General features: G+C 41.6%; 1 protein-coding gene across 4 annotated transcripts in view; it reads left to right on the forward strand.

Annotated features, from left to right (window-relative positions):
* Positions 1 to 21,767, forward strand: part of LOC147304384 (receptor-type tyrosine-protein phosphatase U-like) — a 273,746-nt gene that overhangs the window by 175,725 nt on the left and 76,254 nt on the right. For all 4 annotated transcript variants that reach the window (XM_086279852.1, XM_086279853.1, XM_086279854.1 and 1 more), the window contains exons 7-9: positions 4,306 to 4,599; positions 10,494 to 10,814; positions 15,503 to 15,612. In XM_086279852.1, the coding sequence (XP_086135978.1) occupies positions 4,306 to 4,599; positions 10,494 to 10,814; positions 15,503 to 15,612 (725 nt within the window). The remainder of the gene's footprint in view (positions 1 to 4,305; positions 4,600 to 10,493; positions 10,815 to 15,502; positions 15,613 to 21,767) is intronic.

A 21,767-nucleotide genomic window follows, 5' to 3' on the forward strand; every position in this document is an offset into this window, starting at 1 on the left:
CCAGAAGGCAACATTGCAGACATAGAGGACAGTTACAAGTACCTGGGGATCCCGCAGGCAAATGGGAACCATGAAGAGGCCGCTAGAAAGGCTGCAACCACCAAGTACCTGCAGAGGGTCAGGCAAGTCCTGAGGAGTCAGCTGAATGGTAAGAACAAGATCCGGGCCATCAACACATACGCCCTGCCCGTGATCAGGTACCCTGCTGGGGTAATAAGCTGGCCAAAGGAGGAGATAGAAGCCACTGACATAAAGACAAGAAAGCTCCTGACCATGCATGGAGGGTTTCACCCCAAGTCCAGCACCCTGAGGCTGTACGCTAAGCGGAAGGAAGGGGGCCGGGGACTGGTGAGTGTCAGCACCACAGTCCAGGATGAGACAAGGAACATCCAAGAATACATTGGGAAGATGGCCCCAACTGACCGAGTGCTCAGTGAATACCTCAGGCAGCAGAAACCCAAGAAAGAGGAGGGAGACGAGGAACCATCATGGAAGGACAGGCCCCTGCACGGTATGTACCACCGGCAGATAGAGGAGGTGGCTGATATCCAGAAATCCTACCAGTGGCTGGACAAAGCTGGACTGAAAGACAGCACAGAGGCACTAATCATGGCAGCACAAGAACAAGCTCTGAGTACAAGATCCATAGAGGCTGGGGTCTATCACACCAGGCAAGACCCCAGGTGCAGGCTGTGTAAAGATGCCCCAGAGACTATCCAGCACATAACAGCAGGGTGCAAGATGCTAGCAGGCAAGGCATACATGGAACGCCATAACCAAGTGGCCGGCATAGTGTACAGGAACATCTGTGCCGAGTATAACCTAGAAGTCCCGAGGTCAAAATGGGAGATGCCCCCAAGGGTGGTGGAGAATGACCGAGCTAAGATCCTGTGGGACTTCCAGATACAGACGGACAAAATGGTGGTGGCTAACCAACCGGACATAGTGGTGGTAGACAAACAGAAGAAGACAGCCGTAGTGATCGATGTAGCGGTTCCCAATGACAGCAATATCAGGAAGAAGGAACACGAGAAGCTGGAGAAATACCAAGGGCTCAGAGAAGAGCTCGAGAGGATGTGGAGGGTGAAGGTAACGGTGGTCCCCGTGGTAATCGGAGCACTAGGTGCGGTGACTCCCAAGCTAGGCGAGTGGCTCCAGCAGATCCCGGGAAAAACATCGGAGATCTCTGTCCAGAAGAGCGCAGTCCTGGGAACAGCTAAGATACTGCGCAGGACCCTCAAGCTCCCAGGCCTCTGGTAGAGGACCCGAGCTTGAAGGATAAACCGCCCGCAGGGGCGTGCTGGGTGTTTTTATATATATATATATATATATATATATATATATACATACATACACACATATAGTATATGGTATTTCTGTTCACATTCAGCCAGAAAAATGTTGAAGCTACACGTAGATTATCCTTTTTTCTCCAGCAAATGCTCACTTGTGCAATCCAAACAGCTGCAATAGCCACAATAATGGGAAATATCCGAGGATGAAATACAATGCTTTGAGTGGATTTTTAAGAGAAATAAACAAAGAGTTTGGTTCTGTTGGGTCTCCTCGGTTTTTCTGCAGCAGTTGTGTTACTTTCACTGTGCATTATGTGTTTAGCTGCTTCATCTATTTCTGATATCATAGTTTTGTCTCTGCAAAATCAGCTGTTCTGAGTGTGTTACTTATTTCTCTCATTTATTCAACACATTTGCCTGTCCAGATGGGCATAAATCATTAGATTTGTTCTCTGAGCTCTTAAGAAAGCTGGGAGGAAACTAAAAGGAAACTAAATTATTAATGGGGAAGGAAAGCTTTGTCAGTCCAGTACTGTGTGAGGACACTATTATTCTGTGAAAAGCGCTATATAAATAAATTTTACTTACTTACTTACCGGCAGCTGCAAAAAAACTCGAGTGTAATCCAGCTGGGCAATTGAATGTGTCAAAGTAAAAGTGTTTTGTGTGTATTTCTACCGAGAAGCTGTAGATTGTTGTATAACTGAATGTAAAGTAGCTGCCTGGCACAGATCTCAAGGATACCTGCTGGCTGACCCAATCGCTGACATGTTCTTTTGCTTATTTTGCTTTGTTGACCGTGGGTAGCCCTCTGTTCAGCTTGTCTTTTTACTGGAGACGTAGCAGCACACCAGATGAAATAGTTTGAGTTTGCAAGTTCCCCCCTGCACGAATAAGATGACAACATGCAGCGTTACTATATTTAGAGCAACGCCATCAGTCTGGGCGGTCTTGGTCTTTTCTTCTGGTTGATTTTGTGCAGGTGAAACACCATCTCCAGGAGGGCAATTTTTATTCAAGCCATGGATTCTTGGAGTTGCACAGCAGGGATTTCTCTCATCAGTTGACACATGGAAATTTTTCATACCTGGTATCTACAGGTCCCACTCTTTGCAGAGAGAATTTTCTTTCTCACTGAGCAGCAGAGAAATGAATGCAGAAGCACTTCCAGCTTCCTGAGAAATGGTCTTTCTTTCTCTTCCTTCACCCACTGAGTCCCAGCTTCTCTTTCATTTAGCTCCTTGTCTGTGCACTCAAATAAATAGCAGTGATCATCAAGCTGAAAAGACTGACAGCATCCTTGTCATGGTCCACAGGGTCATCTGCCATTACATGTAACTACTGATTTGTTGAAAGTCCGTCTGTAGACAAACTGAACTGCGGAGATGGGTGTGATATTATAAATATGTCACTTATTATGTCAATTGTATGAATTCAGCTACCAAGTATCCCAAATGGTGCTTAATTTCAATTTTTTGTCCTAAGTCACAGAACTATTGAGCCTGTCAGTGGAAAAATCTCTCTTACTCTGGAAACAGTGCAGTATTGAATCTCAATGCTGTAACTGGCAACCACAAAATGTGCTATTGCCATATAGCAGCTGTGAAGCATTTTTGTCCCAATTAATAAGCTAGACCAAAGTCATACCTTAAAAAAAGCTATGATTTTGGATTACCTTGGATTCTGATTACCTAGATGTGCCCCAGCCAGCACTATACATCCACAGATGTTGTTGATGTGGGTAAATGTGCTGGCCAGTCAGAGCTCAGTCGTAGCCTTTGAAGATGTCAGATCTAAATCTGGTTCAGAAGAAAAAGGTTTAGAGATCCTTTAGAGGATTTGGGGAAAATACCCTAAAATGGTTTGATCTAATTTTATCTGTTTACTGACATTGAATTTTGTTGTTAAGTGGTTGTGATCAGACCGTCACGCAGTGTCCACTCTGACCCACAGACTGGTCTTTCTGTGTGGCTGTTATTTAAAGTGGTAAGCGGTGCTGCCTTGCAAGAAACAAGAAGAGCCTGGCTTCAAATCTGCTGGTCTCTGTAGAGTTTGCAGAGGTTTTGTGCTTTAGTTTCCTTTTTGACAAAATTGAAACACATGTATTTATCGTTTTCTAGCCTTCTTACCTTTTAGGATTTTCAGTGTTCAACATCTGACATGGTCACCTTTTCAACAAGCTTTTTCAGTGTTGGGTGAATTCAGCTGCACAGATCTACACATGATGGAGCAAAATAACAAGTCTTTCCAAAATAACGGGTATTTTACACTTTCATTGTCACTGACATTTGCTAATGAGTGAGCAGAACAGAAACATCATTGACACTGTCTGTCAAAATAAAATAGGTGTGTTTTGAAAGGTGCGGAATTGTTTGTTGAAACACCGTCTCGTTCTTTACGCCCCAATATGTCAGGTCATAAAACATCTTTAGGCAGGTGTTATAACCTTGCGATATGTCAGTCAGAATCACTGCACACCCAGTTCCTCACCCACACCATCGTGTGATGAATTAATTTGATGTTCGCCTGGTTGATGAGGGTCATATTATCTATCAAGGCTGTTGGTTTTTATGCGCATAGAGTACTGAATTAGTTATGCAATTATTCATGCAAATAAGCTCTTATTCAGCATCATTAGAGTGAAAATTAAGATTTTTCAGCATTCAAGAGCCTCTCACACTCTTGCTCTATCTATCTTTCTCCTAGTACTGATGTGATTAAAAGATTTTTATGACTAAATGCTCCAGTAGAGCAGAAATAATGTTATTGAAACTGTAAAATAAAAAGAGAAAATCCATGTCAGAGATCCTTCACTTCTCCTTTCCTATTTTTCGACTTTTCCTTTCTGCTGAAAAAAATGAAACTTGTTTTCCATCAGACGCACTCGCATTTTTTAATTGAGTTTTTCCTGTTTCTAATTTTGCCTCCAAAACCTGATTCTAATATGAATTTAAAATAATTAGTACTTTAAAAAAATGCACAGGAAATTATTTTGGTTTCTGCCTTTCAGTGCCACCAACACCGATTGCACCCCCCCAGCTTTTGCGGGCAGGTCCCACCTATCTGATCATCCAGCTCAACACTAACTCCATCGTGGGGGATGGACCGGTCATTCGGCGGGAAATCCAGTACCGGGCTAGCCAGTCCACTTGGACAGAGACTCATGGTGTGGGTTCGCTTACATACAAGGTCTGGCACCTGGAGCCAGACACAGAGTATCACATCAGTGTCCTGCTAACCCGGCCTGGGGAAGGAGGCACCGGAGCACCCGGGCCCCCACTGATCAGCAGGACAAAGTGTGCAGGTAAGTCACTTTAAAGGTCACAGTGTCCTCAAAAAAGAGTACACAACATCAAAGTTAATTAGGCTTCAATTTCAGACAGAAAGAAAGCCGCTCTGGCATCAAGAGATTATCTCATTAGTTAAAATAAACCTCAATAGGTGGGACAATATATATTAAGACCCTTACATTTTAGAATGTGTGGTTGATAGAAATAATGGACATTAAATTTAGACATTAAATTTACGCAGCTGAAAAGAGCAGCAAATTCTTACACTTTTGATAATGGGAAATGCTCAAAATATGACCTTGAATCAAAAGACTATGCTTCTTTTTGTCTGTCAGGTAAAACCTAACACTTATTGGTGCAGCATTACTTCCTCTTACATAATGTCCATTTCACTAGCTGGGCCCACATCCTCATCTAAGTTTGACAGCGTTTTAGTAGGTAAAAGTGAATGCTTTGACATGAATTGAGCTGCGGTTTGGGGAAGGCCTCGAAGGGGACTGGCGATGGCTCAAGGGCCTGGCAGATCCCCGTGTACTAAATAGAAATGAAGAAGTTGAAGAATGGAGAAGAAGGAGGAAGGGTGGGGCACGTAAACGAGAATGATCAGCTTGCAGAACTAGGGGAACCTATATAGATGACAACCGGAAGGAGCGTGTTTGGAGGAGTGGTCCTGCTCCTGAAATTCTGATACATAATCTCATAATTATTGAATATCCAAGGTCACAGTGCAAAGAGGAAATGCTAAAAGCTAATGTAGCATGAGTTGAGATTTGTTAGAATATAAAGCAACATAGGTATACACTCACCCACTCAATTCTGCACTTTTTTTGGCAAGCATTTTTGGAACGTTAGCATCATCGTGGCATTTTTCTGGTGGAAGATAAAGTTTTGAAACAATGCACAGCCACAGCTCACCCTGGGTCAGCCCACCTGAATCAAATGATTAGTTTGTTACCAGGCCTCTGGAGACATGTTGAGGAGGTCATTGAGCCATTTAAATTAGCTGTGTTGGCTCAAGGACACATCTAAAACCTAGTACCATAGTACCTGCAGAATTAACCCACATCATCTTGAACTTTGCTGTGATTAGCTATTGTTAGCACACTGAAATGCTGATCATGGTAACTATTACACATGCTTAGGATTAGCTTGTTAGCATTTGTGACTATGTGCCATATCTAATAAAATGCTAGAGGTTGAGGAACTGTAACTACACATCTGACAGCTGATGAGTTGCTATGACACATACAGAAAACAAAAGACTTTCTTGTGCTGATGCTTTCACAAGCTTCTGTGGTAATATGACATACTGTATCACTTAACTTGTACTTCGCCTGCAGCCACAAAAGAACTAAAGGTGTTTCTGTTGTTATAGAAGGTGTCAGATGCTTTCTACTTAACTGTGGCTCATAATGAAAACACAAATGTAAATGAGGATCTAGCCATGCTTTCATCAGTACTGTGCATGATTAGAGTTCAGTGAGAAGGGGATGATGTGTACAGAAATCAGGCTGAAGCACCAGATTCTTTGGTTTAGTACCGGTCTACGCCCAGCCGTCAACTACAGTGTAGCACAAGTGGTTGTGTAGTATAAAGGTTCTCCATTTTTTTCATGTTACGCCATGCAAAGCAGAGGGCAGAGACTTTTCTCTCCCTCTCATCTGTGTTTTAACTGCAGTGCTGCTCATCTTGGTGAAAAAGACACCCTGCTGCTCTGTCAAGTAGATGGCATGACGTCCCTGTCACCTGCCACACTCTTTGATCCGCTCTTGTCACTGTCTTTCACTTGCCCACCTCCTGTCGGCTCCCATTGCTCACATCTGAAGCTTTATCCCCAGGGAGAAAGCGGCAGACAGCAGAGGCCCGGTGACACCAAACTCTGGATGAATTTTTCTTCCTAATGTGTCTCCGGGAGTCATTTCTTTTTAGCAGAGAGCATTTCATTTTTGGACACTGGTCAATTCCATCCTTGCTGGTGCAGAGTATTAAAATCCCATGGGGCTATTGTTCAGAATTGCTGACCACACAGACCTCCAGTTCAAATGCTAAGTGAATGATGTGCCCATCTGCTTTAGCTTCAGGTCTAAATGTGTCCTGTATGGCTGCAGAAGGGAGATCTTGGCATGAATGCAGATGTGCCATGTACTCCAGCATTAATATCTTCTTTCCTTTTCTTGTTTAAGGCAGCATATGTTCAAGTTTTATCTTTGGGAGAAAGAGATTAACCTATTAATACTTGATGGAGTACATTGCTTCTAGCTGATACATCTCAAATGCCTAAAATAAAGTGTTTGTCAGATCACCCAAAGCTTTCTAATCCAACTTGGAATTCTGGGGTCTTCATCTACAAAAGAAAATCCTCCCTCCACTTCATCTGCCACAGTGATTGTCTAGCAGCGCAGACACCTGTGTATGTAAAAACAGATGTAACACGTCCTCTACAAGGATTCTTCCAAAATAGTGTGTTATTTTTTACCATTCATGCAATTCAACAAAAGCATATAAAATGTACACAGAACAATCAGAGCCAGCATCAGAGAGAGCGGGCTTCTGGAAAAGGATGCACTTACTGTCATCAATAACCTTTTGCCCCTTCTTACACAAATATATGTTATCTGGAGTCTAGTGTTATCATAACTAATAAATATGATGGCCAAAGCTATTATCATATAAGTGTTGAAATAAGAGTGTCGCAAATGGGTTCCAAAGGTAAATTTTATTCACATCTTTTAAATTTTTAGCTGTTTGATGGCTTTTCAAATAAGTCATTTTACCAGTAATGGCAGTATTTTTATGACCTACACTCCATTACCCACATTTTTTATATATTTTTTTTTTGCAAAACATCAACAAGCTGTCATGAAGCTATAGAACATCAATGCACTTTAAATATCAGTAGTTAGATTTCTAGATGCCAACGTCTATAGAAACCATTCAAAGATGTCAGCAGTCTAAAGCTCATGTGGTTTCACTGTTAAGTACGAGGGTGTTAACTGATAGTCCATCATAATTTTAACATAGCTGCCGGGAAGAGGGACAGACCTCAGTGGCAGCTCACAGAGGCAGCTGTTAAAGATGAGGACAATGGCATGAAATGTGCAGATCCACTGGGACTCTCCCCCATTCATCATTTCCTCTTCCAGTGCTCATCTCTTGTCCAGCCCCTCAATCCCTCCATCACTCCCTCTGCCTCTGGCTAATCCCTCTGATTAGACTAATCAAGCAGAATGTCGATTTGGGGCAGGATTGGCTGAGGACAGGCGGGTGGAGAGGACAGGACAGTGACTGCTGTGGTGATGCTCTAATGATGAGTAATGGTGTCTGGAGCAGAAGGTGAACATTCAGTCAGTGAGCTGCTGGTGGCAGACGTGGTTTTAACAGGATTGGGCTGCTACACGGGGCTGATATTGTTAAAAAAAATCTATCAATCCAGTTATACTCAGCCACCCTTGATATGACGGGCCTGATACATATTTTTGGAATTAAATTTCTTTGTTATGATTGATTGTTGCTATTCTATGGGGACGTTTTAGCTTATATCAGCTGTCAGAGAACAAAGCAATCTAACTCGGTACATTTTGCCCTTTTGGGAAGAACATCTTTTAAATCGCAAGGTCTCTCAGGAGTTTTCCTTCTCTGTCTTGTTTCTGTCCCCTCAAAGCTGATGTCTCCTCCGTGACATTGGTTATTCTTTTACGTCTCAGCTTCTGATCTATGTTTAGTGAAGCAGCAGCAGCAGGGCTATAGCTGTTACTTCCCCTGTCTGCAGCTCTGTACTGCCTTGCCACTATGTGCTGAGGGCATTGCCCTCATCTTGGTTTATCTAACGTCTCAGCGGTACACTTGGAGATTCAGGCCAACCTTGGAGACAGAAATAACCTCTTTGTGCTTGAAACTGGACGTTCTGCGTCACAGGGACGAGAAGAACTGCAATCACAGTGTTCACACATGACAGCAGTAATTAGGCTTTATCGTTCTTATGTGATTCTCTGCAAGGGCTGAACCTCATTTGTGTTACAAGCGATGCGGAGTTGTTTTGCAAGCTTCTTCTTAAGGCAGCTACATTTTCCTTCCATTGTTTCACTAACCTTTTAGTGTAAGTTTGAAAAGTCAGCAGCAAATGTTGCTGTCTCCATTTAACAAACACTATTCTTCTTATGTGAATTCTTCTTGGAGTGGTTCTAAATTATCCAAATGATGATTTTGCGTGGCTGCTTCTAGGCCATCTTTCACGTTTCTTCCCTATGGTATGCATCAGGGTTCTGTTTTGGGGCATATACTGTTTCTGTTATATTTGTTCCCTCGTCAGAACTTTTAAATACATTTTTATCACTGCATTGCAGATGAAATTCAATTGTATATCTCTTTTAAGCCCCAAGATTCTTTTAGCTACACATCCTACATAAATGCTTAGACTCTGGTAAAAGTTGGATGACTGACAATTTTCTCCATCTTAATGAAGAGAGAACAGAAGTCCTGTTTTTTGCCCCTGACAGATTTGTACCTTAGATAATGGAAATTCTAGGTCCCATTTCCACATTTGCTAAATCGTCTTCTGTCAGGAACCTTGAGGTGACTTCTGATGCAGCGTTCACTCACTCACGCTCATGTTTAATCTTTGGTTTGCTCTTTCTTTTATGACTTAAAAATATTCTCAAGTTGAGTGCCATCGTGTCATACTCTAAATTATTATTCTTGCATCTATTTCATCACGTCTGGATTATTCTAATTCATTGTTCACCTGTCTTAATAAAACATCCCTGTAGTGTCTCCAGGTTCTTCAGAATGCTGAGGCTTCTGACTAAGTCTCCGAAGTTTATTCATTTCAAACTCTTGCTTATTCAGTTACACTGGCTCCCCATCAACTTTAGAGTTCACTTTAAGAGTCTGGTTCTGACTTTTTCCCACTGTGTGGAAAAGCACCAGCGTAAATCAGACAAATTTACATCCATGTGTCCCCATCACATCCCTGAGGCTATGTGAGTTAAAAAAATACTAGTCTTGACTGACTTACACCTGTGAACTTCCTTGGGTCAAAACTGATGACTGAAGGAGAAGATTGATGTGAAACTGACGGTTCGGTTCGATACTTTGGTGTCACGGTTCGATATTTTTTCGATACAAAAAAAATGTTCATGCCTTTTTAATTTGTCATTTATTAAAATTATAAATATATATTTTAACTCAAAAGTACAGTTTTTAAATTTAACCCTAACCCTTGTGCGTGTTTTTTATTTTGACAGCGAATGCGCACCTGCGGACCACTTATGTGCAGCCCTGGTTATATAGCTCGTCATATTGCAGCCACAGAAATTCTTTTGTCCATGAAACCATAAAGCTGCACTTTCTTTTTGCCTTATAGTCTGATTTGTCATAACTTCTCCGTTTTGTGGTAAGCTTTTCTTTGGCTGTCACTTCTTCACCCTGACCTGTCTTATTTGGCTCAGCAGAACTGAAATGCTTTTACACACTCACTCACATAAGCTCAGCGATTCTCTGCGCGATCAACCTCTCACATGTTTAAGCTGCGGGAGATTTCACTTGTCATGTTTGCATAGTAAGCTAACGATTAATAAGACGATGTCAGAGGAATTGGTGCACAAATTATCGCAATTATAAAAGAGGAACAAGGGTGGGAAGTAAAGTTACGAAGCATGAGCAGGGAAAGCTAAATACAAAACTAACAATAAAGACAGAAAAGAAGATGATTTACACACAATGAAACACGTTTATCAAGGGGAAGCTATGAGCATAGCACACTGGTCAGTTAGAGTAGAAATGTGAAATATAAGATCTAGTCCAGCTGGTTCTATCACTTAAAAAATGCTTCATTGTGCTTTTGGGTTTTAAACTGGTAAATGTGACCACAGTGTTGGCTTTTTAACTTCCTTCTCCTTACCACTTTCAGAGCCCATGCGTGCCTTGCGTGGTCTGACAGCCACAGAGATCCAGCCCCGGCAGCTGACCCTCCAGTGGGAGCCACTGGGATACAACCTCACCCGCTGTCACACCTACACCTTGTCGCTGTGCTACCGCTACTCAATGCCAACAGGGGGCAGTGGAGGAAACAACGCGACCGTCAGGGAATGCCTGTCTGTGGATCGCAACACTTCTCACTTTACCCTGAGAGACCTGCCACCCTTTCGTGCGGTACACGTTCGGCTAGCGCTCGCCAACCCAGAGGGCAAGAAGGAGAGCAGAGAGGTCACCTTTCAGACTGAAGAAGACAGTGAGTGGGCAGCTTCATTTTTGCTTGTGAATGCTCGCACTCACATATGCAGGGCTTTGCTGAAATGGCTTGCATTTGTTAACTGCACCATCATTATGGGAGACAGTGATGCTTTTTTATGCATGCACTGAAGCTCTTTATTGTCATTGTTACTTAGCTCTGGCTTCAGAACCTCTTGAATGTGCAGTTGTTCCTTCATGCTCAGATAATTATTGTGCACTTCTTACACAAATGTATGCCTTTAGTCATTCAGTAACAACAAACAACAGAAACACACACACACACACACATACTGACTCACAGAATAGGCTGGATCAGCATAAGTAAATGGAGGATCAGCCTTTTAAATGGAGACCAGTGGAACATTAATCAGCTTGAGCCATGGCCGGCAGAAAAAATGGTAAAATGATTTTGCTTATCTTTGTATTAATATTTTCCTGTGTACATCAGCAGATTAAGTATATTCTAATGCAAATTGCTGGTAGAAGTACAGAAGGTCAAACACGCATTGTTATGGAGTGAAAGCAAGATTTTCAGTGTAATAGAAAGCCACTCAGGGATAGCTTTGACCCTGTGGAGAGAGTAAGAGGGGATGATGAGCAACTGGCAGGATTTTCTTAATGCATCTTAAAAATGCATTTAAGCAGCCTGTAAAATGTACTATTGATTTGCATTACTTTATTATATCAGCACCTAAAAACACAAAGCGTTTGAGGAGATATGAAGCAAACAGACGGCGCTCCTAATTACCGACTCCTACACGTTGCTTCTCGAAGGCAGGAGGAAATGCATTTACATAAATGAAGAAAAAACGTACAGACAGGAGCATGGTGTTGTGATTTTGTTTGTGGGATTTGACTGGTTTCAAAGTGACAAGTTAAAACACGCGTGTCAGAAAAAACAAGCTATGATTGTTTTAGAGGGTTTTTTTCTTCATACTTTACTTGATATTTTGAATGCCAGCACCAATGGAAAGTTTTGCTTTTGAGCCACTGAATGGCAGACTGACAGTGTGACAGTCCCCAATCCCCTTGTCATCCCCCGAGCTGCCATCACCCTCCACAACTACAGTAATTGAGCCACAGCTGGTGACAGTTCCTCCTGCCTGTTTCCTGTTGGGCTCGACAATCAAACGCTGGCGTAGCGCTTTTCTCGCACTGCGTCTCTGCCGCTCGGAGGAAGGAGATTTTCCTGTCAGAGATACAGCAGGAATTTCATGTGTGGTGCTTCGCCTTCCTCGGCTTCAGCTTTTTCTCTCAGGGAAACAGACAGCTCGAAGAAGTTTGATATTGCTGCAGAATTGCTTTCGGTAATTCAGTCATAGCTGATGCACAAACAGAAGAAGCCATTTCTGAGAACCTTTTATCAAATTGCATTAAATCGCATTTACCTCTGAAGCACTTTTTCGGATCAACACAAATACAGATAAGCAAGTGATAACAGGATAAAAAGGCCTAAGATTAAATGATAAAATAAAATAACTACCTAATGCTCAAATGTCAAGACCATGAAGGGCAAAGAAAGACCAATGAAAGAATGTACATCTCTCTTTTTTTCTCTGAAGTGCCAGAAGAGGCTGAACATGTTATTGTGAGAGGACTTTAGAGGCACAGCTGCTAAAGCACAGTATTCTTTACCCCCTAACCTCAATCGTGAAACAGTTAAAGCAGTTATTCTGAGGATCTAAGAGTCCCAGTGGTGCAGTAGGAGCATAGAAGCTCTGATATGTTCCCAGGTGCCAACCCAGGCATGGCTTTATAGACAAATAACAAAGACATTCAAATCCATCCTGTATTTGTCGGGAAGCCATTGCAGGGAAGTTTGCACAGGTATAACAATTTTTCTCTTTCTGTACTAGTTAGGAGTAGTGCCGCATCATTTTAAATACAAAATAATCTGTAGTTCATGTTAAAATCCTGAGAAGTTCCACACCCGTGAAGTCTAAGTCATCACTGGTGATGATCCCAACGCTAACCTCTAACCCCATGCACCCTTGTACCTTCCTGATTTTGCTAGAGCTCATTTAAAGTACATTTCAACATCTGAACTTGAGTCGCTTTCAGCAAGACATTCACACTGATGTCAACCAGAATGGGTCTTTTGGCTTAAAGCGTGGAAGCACCCTCAACTTCACCCCGCAATAACGAAGTAGCGCCTGGAGATTTGACACTGTGTAGAACAACGCATGGGACAGAAACCTCGTACCTCCTAAAGCAACAATAAAATGATTTTACTTTATAAAGGTGTGGGTGTCACCTGGGGCCAGACAACAGATTGGCTTAGCACCATAATCAGCTTCTCTCTCTGCCTACGTTATTATTATTTTTAACATAAACTCAGTCATTACTCTGACAGTTTTGCAGGAGTACACAATTAAATCGGTAGAGTGCTTGTGCTGTGATACTAGCCATAACTTTGGATAATGAGCAATTGTTTTGGTCTCTCAGGGGCACACTGAGAGGTCTAAACAATAAATGACTATTTTGAGCCTTCAATATAAAATGGATTAGGTAATTGTTTATTTTGTGATAGCTTATTTTCCTCTGCTGTCTTTGCTTGTGCATTTTTGGAGGGGAAAATGTATTTTCATCATAACTGATAGAAACAGAACTTATACTTTATTGTTATTGAAAGTAATGTGAGATTTTTCACAAAAAAATAACTGAAGTTTTGAGTTCTGTAAAATGATAGTAGTGGTGTTTCAGTTGTTGTCAAGTGGGTCTTTCATATGTCATTACCAAAAACACAAGATTTTTAAACAATAGTAAAAATGTACTTAGCTTATATTTATACTTATTAAAAGACTTAATAGGTTCTTTACTGTTAATCTATCACACCACTCCAGGGTGAGGCGTGTAGTACTGTGCTCAGTCACTGGGTAACAACAATGGCACTCATGCCAGCCTTACGAGAGGAAAGCGCTTCTCTCTGCAGAGAACACTGCTGACCATCTGCACTTCACTAAACCTCTGATGGAGAATCCAGTTGGAGTAATGTTTTTGTTTTTTTGTTCTTTAATGAGACCAAACACACGTTTTTGGATGAAGCATTAGAACTTGATGCCATCTGTGAAACATGACAGTGATAGTTTCATACTTTGGTCAAGTTTTACTGCATTTGAAATACGATGGCCTGCTGCCATAGATGGACCAATGAATTTAAAATTATACGAGCAAATCATCAAGCCTTCTGACAGCTGACTGAATCTGAAGAGCAAATAAGGCATGCACCAAGAAAATAACCCTGAGCGTAAAAGTCATTCTACCAAATAACTTTAAAAAGAAACAAGAAGCACTCTGAGAAAGCAGACCCCCGCCAAGACAGATCACTCTGGGCAGCATTTACTTTAAAGGGAACAGCATTTTGTGCACATTCATTCTGTTGTTTTTTCTTCTTTAAATGTACTTTAAAAAGTTTTAGTGCAGTAAAAATAAAGCATTTTGGGGTCAATTAGAAAGAAACGTAGATGTGAAATTTAAACGTCAGCTTAGAGGTCAAATCTGACATGATCTTTGGATTCAAACTATGATGTGATCTTTTCAATCCCCATATAACAGTATCATTTCCTAAATGTTGCCAATACAAACAAGGACATACAGTGGCTTGCAAAAGTATTCGGCCCCCACATTTTTGTCCCACATTTTGTCACATTACAGCCACAAACATGAATCAATTTTATTGGAATTGACAGACCAATACAAAGTGGTGTACACGTGAGAAGTGGAACGAAAATCATACATGATTCCAAATATTTTTTTACAAATGAATAACTGCAAAGTGGGGTGTGCGTAATTATTCAGCCCCCTGAGTCAATACTTTGTAGAACCACCTTTTGCTGCAATTACAGCAGCCAGTCTTTTAGGGTCTGTCTCTACCAGCTTTTCACATCTAGAGCCTGAAATCTTTGCCCATTCTTCTTTGCAAAACAGCTCCAGCTCAGTCAGATTAGATGGACAGCGTTTGTGAACAGCAGTTTTCAGATCTGCCACTGTAGCTTTAGCATTTAGCAAATGCTAACCTCACAGAGGAAGTAGGTGCAGAAAGGTTCTTTTTTAAAGCTCTCTCATCACCTATTTCAACATCACTGACTGCAGAACCAGAAAGCACAGTGCTGAATATTTTTTTTCACTTCTAGATGTGACTTTACTCTTTCAGCAAGCACCCTTTTAGTGGCTGTCAATGCCAAAGGGTTTCTTTGGACATTCATTTATTCTCAGAACCTAAACTGGCCAGCTCAACACCTGCCTAAAAAATATCTATATAGCACAAAAAATAAATAAAAAAGATACATATAGATGTAGATGCATCTCATTAAACCACAACATGCAGAGGGGTACTCAGGCAGTTGGATTACTTTACTGTTTCTCTGTCGGTACGGTGCTAAAGAAGAAAAATCTGCTGTCATCCTCTGAGACACGGTGCTCTGTTATCAGACAGTATTAGCCAGAATCTCAATTCATCCTGAGGGCTGGGAGCAAGCTGCTTCAGAGTTTTCTTTTCATCACCCCCTTCTGCTCTGTCTCTGTGTTCCCTTCTCTGTCCTCCTCCTCCATCCCTCCTTGGCCCTGTGCCTTTTCACTCTGTCAAAGGTGTTTTTTAGCCCCCGGCATGCCTGCCCAGGAGTCTATTAACTCGAGACCCGAGTGGACTGTTTGTTTCAAAGAAGGTTGTTTTCTCTCCTGCCGTAGTTCCTGGCGGCATCGCTCCAGAGTCCCTGACCTTCACCCCGCTCGACGACATGATATTCCTCAAGTGGGAGGAACCCATAGAGCCAAACGGTCTCATCACACAGTATGAGGTAAGCTAACCTCATTACTAACGCAAAAAAGTCCACAACAATGACAACAACTGAATTCACATAACACACACTTATCCTCACTGGGGGTCGGATGTTATTTTTGCCTTGTATATATCTAGTTTTATTCGTCCTCCTTCAGCAAAATGACTCAGATCAATGAGAAGTCTCTTCTGTGGGCTTTAAAGACTCCACTGCTCCCCCTCTTTGATTTCCTCCAGGCCTGTTTTTGTGTGTCTTGCCTAAACCCCGATAGCACACACGAGGCTGAGTTTCTGGAGTAGGTAGGACTCACTTTTCACAGTTCATAGGATTTACTGTACGTGTTCATATGGTAATGAAGCTGCGGCCCAGACTTCAGGCTGTAATTACATGGGGGACAACCATTCTAATTACTTATTTGCCTAAGAGATGCCTCCACAAGGGGGCAACTTTAAATGTTTCTAATTAATTATTGATGGCCCCATATCAACTACAGACCTTTGTAGCACAGGCTTCGGAGCTTTTTTTGTGTAAGTACATGTGAAGACCCACTGTGGCTTAACACATGGTCACCGGTCAGGGAGAGAAAACGAGTTTCTTTTCACAAGCAGAGGCCTGAAAAGTGAGGAGCCAGGCAGAGAATCGAGTGCTGCGGTAACCTTGGTGTGCATACAGATGATTCGCCTTCGCCCCAAACCTCCAAACTGCTAGTGCAGTGAATTTAAACTTCTGGATTTATGAGGCTGAAACCAAAATGTGAAAACAATATATTTGTTTGCTGTTACACAGTTGCTTAGAAATTGCTTATTTTGTGATAAGAAAGCTCCAAATGAGAACAATAAATGCCTGCCTTTACTGTTGCTTCTTGCTGCCTTTAACGTTCTGAATTTCACATTGTATTCGGTGATTCCACAGAAGTCTCGCCCTCTAAAAATCAATAAAAACCTCTGCGGTTTACTCAGAAATAACTGCTAGCAATATTTGTTTTTGTATTTTTTGTCAAAGGAACGTTGAACAGTAAAATGAATTTTTCTGAAGATTTGACCACAGGAATGTTTTTCAGTCCTTGTGAATTTTCCCCAAACAGCCAGTGCACCATCTGTGCAGACTTTAGCCATTCAAACGAAGCACATCTGTTATTTCCACCCAGTCACTCTTATTATTTCTCTTATCTCTGTATCTTTGAAGCACTATCGTAAAGCAACAGAATAAGCAGAAATTCCTCCAGAAATGTCCATTTATACCATCCGGTGATGTAAAAGTCATCGGTTATATTCAGTGACTTTGTATGGAACTGCCTCAAGCCTGTAATTTGCTTTTTGCATCCATGCAAATTGAACTTCTTTTTTCTTTCATCAATAAAAGTATTTTTTTGTTTTGTTTTTAATTTTAACTTTGCCTTCTCTCATTCTTGCTTTATGCACACAGAGACTAGTATGTTAACTGTTTTTGAGCTTACTTGAGAGGGATTTGGTTCAATTCAATTTCATTTATACAGCGCCAAATCACAACAACAGTCACCTCAAGGCGCTTTATATTGTAAGGTAGACCCTACAACAACATCCAACAATCATATGACCCCCTATCAGTAAGCACTTTGGCAACAGTGGGAAGGGAAAACTCCCTTTTAACAGGAAGAAACCTCCAGAAGAACCAGGCTCAGGGAGGGGCGGGGCCATCTGCCGCGACCGGTTATGGAGAGAGAAGGAAGACGGGATGAAAGGCATGCTGTGGAAGAGAGCCAGCGATTAATAACCAGTATAATTCAATGTAGAGAGGTCTAAAGTAGTTGATTTACCGTAATTGTCGGGCTATAAGCCGCTACTTTTTGCACAATCTTTGAACCCTGCGGCTTTTAGTCAGGTGCGGCTTTTCTATGGATTATCCATGATTTTCGTCATATCGTAAGACGATTTGTTTTGTTTGTTCCGCTGTTGTACGGCACTACGTTGCCTGGCGGAAGGGCATGTGATCAGACACACAGTATCGGGGTTCAAGAGTGGTATGTTGGTCACATGTCCATCCGCCAGGCAACATAGTGCCATACAAGTAGCGCGAAAAACAAACTTCAAAGTAGCGCTACACATTCAGCGGGAGGCGTGGATGATGTGCGGCAATAAACTTGCGAAAAGCAAGTTGTGCTCAACTCCACCGGTGGAATCTGACAGCGTGGAAAAGTGTGAAAACATCCACGATCACCAACGGATTTCGAAGGGCTGGACTGCTGCATGATGGAGAGGAGGACACCGCCACGGCCCTTCTGAGGGTGTTCGACTCCGACACTGACAACGAGGATTTGTTTGGTTTTGTAAGTGACAACGAAGGAGAGAAGTGGAGAGTGGATGACGAAGCCACCCTGAGCCTGTTCGTTTCCGACACTGGAGAAGAGGACTTTGGTGGTTTTAGTGCGCAGGAAGAAGAGAAAGATGGTGGTGAATGACTGACTTTTCTTCTTGTTGAAGCCGTGTCACTGCACCTGAGCCTAAAAGGTAGTCCGAATCTATTTTTCTGGTGTGCTGTAGGTTATTGTTATGTACTACATTTGTTACTCATTTATGAAGCAAAGTACATGTTTCGTACTTGTAATTACCGCTACTTGTACATATACCTAAAAAGTTGTGCAAATATGTACCCATAACTTGTTTTTCAAAATATTAATAAAAGGGGTGTGTCTCCAAACAGCCATCTCTTTCCTGACAATTCCCTTTGTGCATATTCTCTTACATATGATAAGTCAACATTGAAACACCTGCGGCTTTTAGTCAGGTGCGGCTAATGTATGTACAAAACAGGATTTTCCCCTGATTTTAGCTTGTGCGGCTAATATTCAGGTGCGCTTTGTAGTCCGGGAAATATGGTATTTCTCCCAAAAGAAATTGTATATCTTTTTTCTAGCTCCGACTGCTTATATATCCACAAAGTCTTGGTTGCATTAAAATTCCTATAAACACGTAAGCATGGCTTTAGCAAAAACATGTAATTCAGAAAAACACATTTAGTTCAATAAGATGTTTCCTATTATGAGGGCACTGTTGCTAATTTTCTGATTTTAACCGCAATTCAGAACCACAGATACAGTCCGTACAGACAGCATGAAAAGAGACTATAATACTCATTGAAGTTTTTTTTAAAAAACGGCTCGCGATAAGGAGCTGGCTCGTGCCGTTCACGCAGTGTTGCCAACTTAGCGACTTTGTCGCTATATTTAGCGAGTTTTCAGACCCCCTTAGCGACCTTTTTTTTCTAAAAAACGACTAGCGACAAATCCGGCGACTTTTTCTGGTGTTATGGGAGACTTATTTATGACGACTTTTTGACGTGAAAGCAGGTATCGCTTTTACTCTCAACAAGCAGCGGGTGCTGCCGTGGGTACCTCGCCCGTTCCAAAGCGCTCACGGGTGGAGGATAGTCCTCCCCCAGCTGCTATCAGGGCAGCAGATGTCCACACCTATGCGTCACAACTGCAAATGAATCGCGCATGAGCAAAGCCGCTGCTCCCGCACTGACTGTAACGCAGTCAGTTCTTCTTTTACTGTTATGCTGTTTTGTGGATCACAAAACTACTTATAAACACACACTCTCACACACAAAGTAACTCCACCAGAGTGCCTATTTCGGGTCACTTTTGCTGGTCCAAGCCTGGATAAAGGAGCAGGGTTGGAATTGTGACATTAAAAAAAACAATAACTGCTAAAATAAATTTTATTTGTAGTTCTAAATAAACTCTAACTGCATTTAGGACGTTTTTTACTCACTTTATGTCTCTTCCACAATGTTATTTCTCTCTCCAACAACGTAGGTTACAATTATATTAGCATGACCAATTATGCAAATTAGGCAATGACATCATTTAGCGACTTCTAGCGACTTTTAGGACAGCCAATAGCGATTTTCCTTACTGAGGAGTTTCCAACACTGCGTTAACGTCAAAGATCTGGCTCTAAGAGCCATTTCGTTCGTGACCGACACATCACTAGAGCTTTGGGTTGCACTGCCAACTGCCCCGAGGTAAAGTGTTAACATTTCAGTGTCAAGATACTGTCAGGTAGAAGGAAGAGGCTCTTTTACAGCCAACCTGAGTTCCTCAGTTTTATGTCTCTTGATTTACAGACTTACACACATTCATCAAACAGCAACAAGGAAACAACCTCATACTGCTTTTAATTCATACTTGTCATCTTTAGTATGTGTTATTTTTCTCTGGTTTTTACCCTAATCCTGAATGCTGTGTAAAATCAGCCTGCGAGTGCTATAGAACGTAGATATGACACTAAGTCTACCTGATTATCTGTGGCTAACTTTAGCACAAGATTTATTAGACCTGCACCGTGAGTCGACATCTTTTTGCTGTAGCCTTAAGATTAATTGAGAGGCATTTCTGTGAGAAGGATTTCAAATAAAATGCCATCTAAATTTAATCTTTTACCCGTGTGAGTAACAAGCTAAGGATTCTGTAAAGAATATCAGACAAGCTGTATGAGCTTATACGGTCTGATCTGGTCTGACCTAGGAATGTTATCACTGCCACACCGCTTTTCCCTTATATGAACACTTGCTTAACAGCAGCTAAAAATCCAACTGTTATGTAAAAATGTTATGTAAATGTCATAACTGCAAAGCTGTTATGTGTCACATTCATTTTTAATTTTGCATCCAACAGTATGTGGGTCTATAAATCTTTCCTGTGTTCCAGACATTAGATATTCATGCTCCCTAGAGGCTTAAAACTAACTTTAACTAGCTAACTTATAACGCTTCTTATTTCTCGAGTGTTTCTCTGGCACATCAGAGTTTTCAAATATCATGGGAATTACAGTACTTAGTAGTTAATTCTTCTGCCACTCCACATTTCTTTGCATGTTGCTAGGAAAATGGGCAATAGAGCAGTTTATTGAAACATGTGCAAACATACATGCAGACCTTCCCAAAGTGTGGGGCCGCTCCCCCATTGCAGGGGGGCGCGGTATGAAAAGGGGAAAAAAAGCAAAAAAACAAGCTTAGACACTGCCAGCATAATGGACAGGTTTTTTTTACAGGGATCCCACACAAACGCAAAGCAGGAGATGAAGCATCGCTGAATATGTTTCCAAACCAACTTCATTCTAAGCCAAAGACTAGAAAATATGGTGAAGCATATCTTCCCTTTGGCTTCACCTGCACAAGTGCCGAGGTAGGTCTCCCCTACAGAATTGGACTTCCCTGCGTCGGGAGCAGCGCTGGGCTCTCCAAATCACAGACAAACAGTATCCCACATTCTTTTTAGTTCACAAACACTTCTTGTAATGACTAACTACTCCTGACATTTTGGAGATGTTAGCTCTTTATACAGTAAAGTTACAGTGGGATACAAATAACATCAGGCTGATCCTGCCACGATTTGTTCCCCCGGTTCAAATCCCGGACAAACAGTATCCCACAGCTGTTTATGTTTTTAAACCAATTTCCACAGAGAGGCATTTTTTGAAAAATGTATTGATAGCAATGTTGAATATTATTACACAGGGAAAAAAAAACACGTAAAATAATCACACCGTGACGCCTCTGCCTTTGTAAATAGAGGGACAGTAAGTGTGTGTGTATATAAGCGTGTAAAACCTGAAGATAGAGACAAAATACTGCTAATCTGAATATCTGCCATTCTACAATTCATCTCACATAAACAATAACGTGGCGCACAGCGTGACATAAAAATAGGCACATACCTTTGACGTGTGACGAACTCTGTATTCCTCGCCCACACATAAACACAAAAAAGGAGTTTTAAAAAATCTCCGTTTTCGGTGATTGCAAATGCCGTTTACATGTGGATGAAACAGCTGCGTTTTCAAAAATACCCCTGTAGGTGTGCAGGTAGTGTAAAAAAGTTAGTAGTTTATTTTCTTACTACCTGTAATTTATTGCAGATTACTTGTATTTACTTACTTGTTTACTAAATGTTTGAGGTGTGAAATAAACGGCAATGGAGCAAAATATGGGTGTGTGGTTGGAAGATGTGTTAGTGCGCGAACATTTTTCTTGTAAAACAAAGGGGGGCCCAGCAAAAAAAGGTTTTTGAGCTTGAAAATCTGTGTTTTGTATAATCACGCACAGCCTGACAGCGAACAGATACATGCATCAGGTCCTGTGTTGGGTCTTTGCTGTTTTGTTCCTTCTTCTTAAGGTCATGGCTTTCACGT

This window comes from Aulonocara sp. 'chitande type north' Nkhata Bay, linkage group LG22, assembly GCF_057382095.1.
Source record: "Aulonocara sp. 'chitande type north' Nkhata Bay isolate Kocher_YH1m ecotype deep benthic linkage group LG22, A_spYH_male_GT1.1, whole genome shotgun sequence".
In the NCBI taxonomy this organism is placed as follows: Eukaryota; Metazoa; Chordata; class Actinopteri; order Cichliformes; family Cichlidae; genus Aulonocara; species Aulonocara sp. 'chitande type north' Nkhata Bay.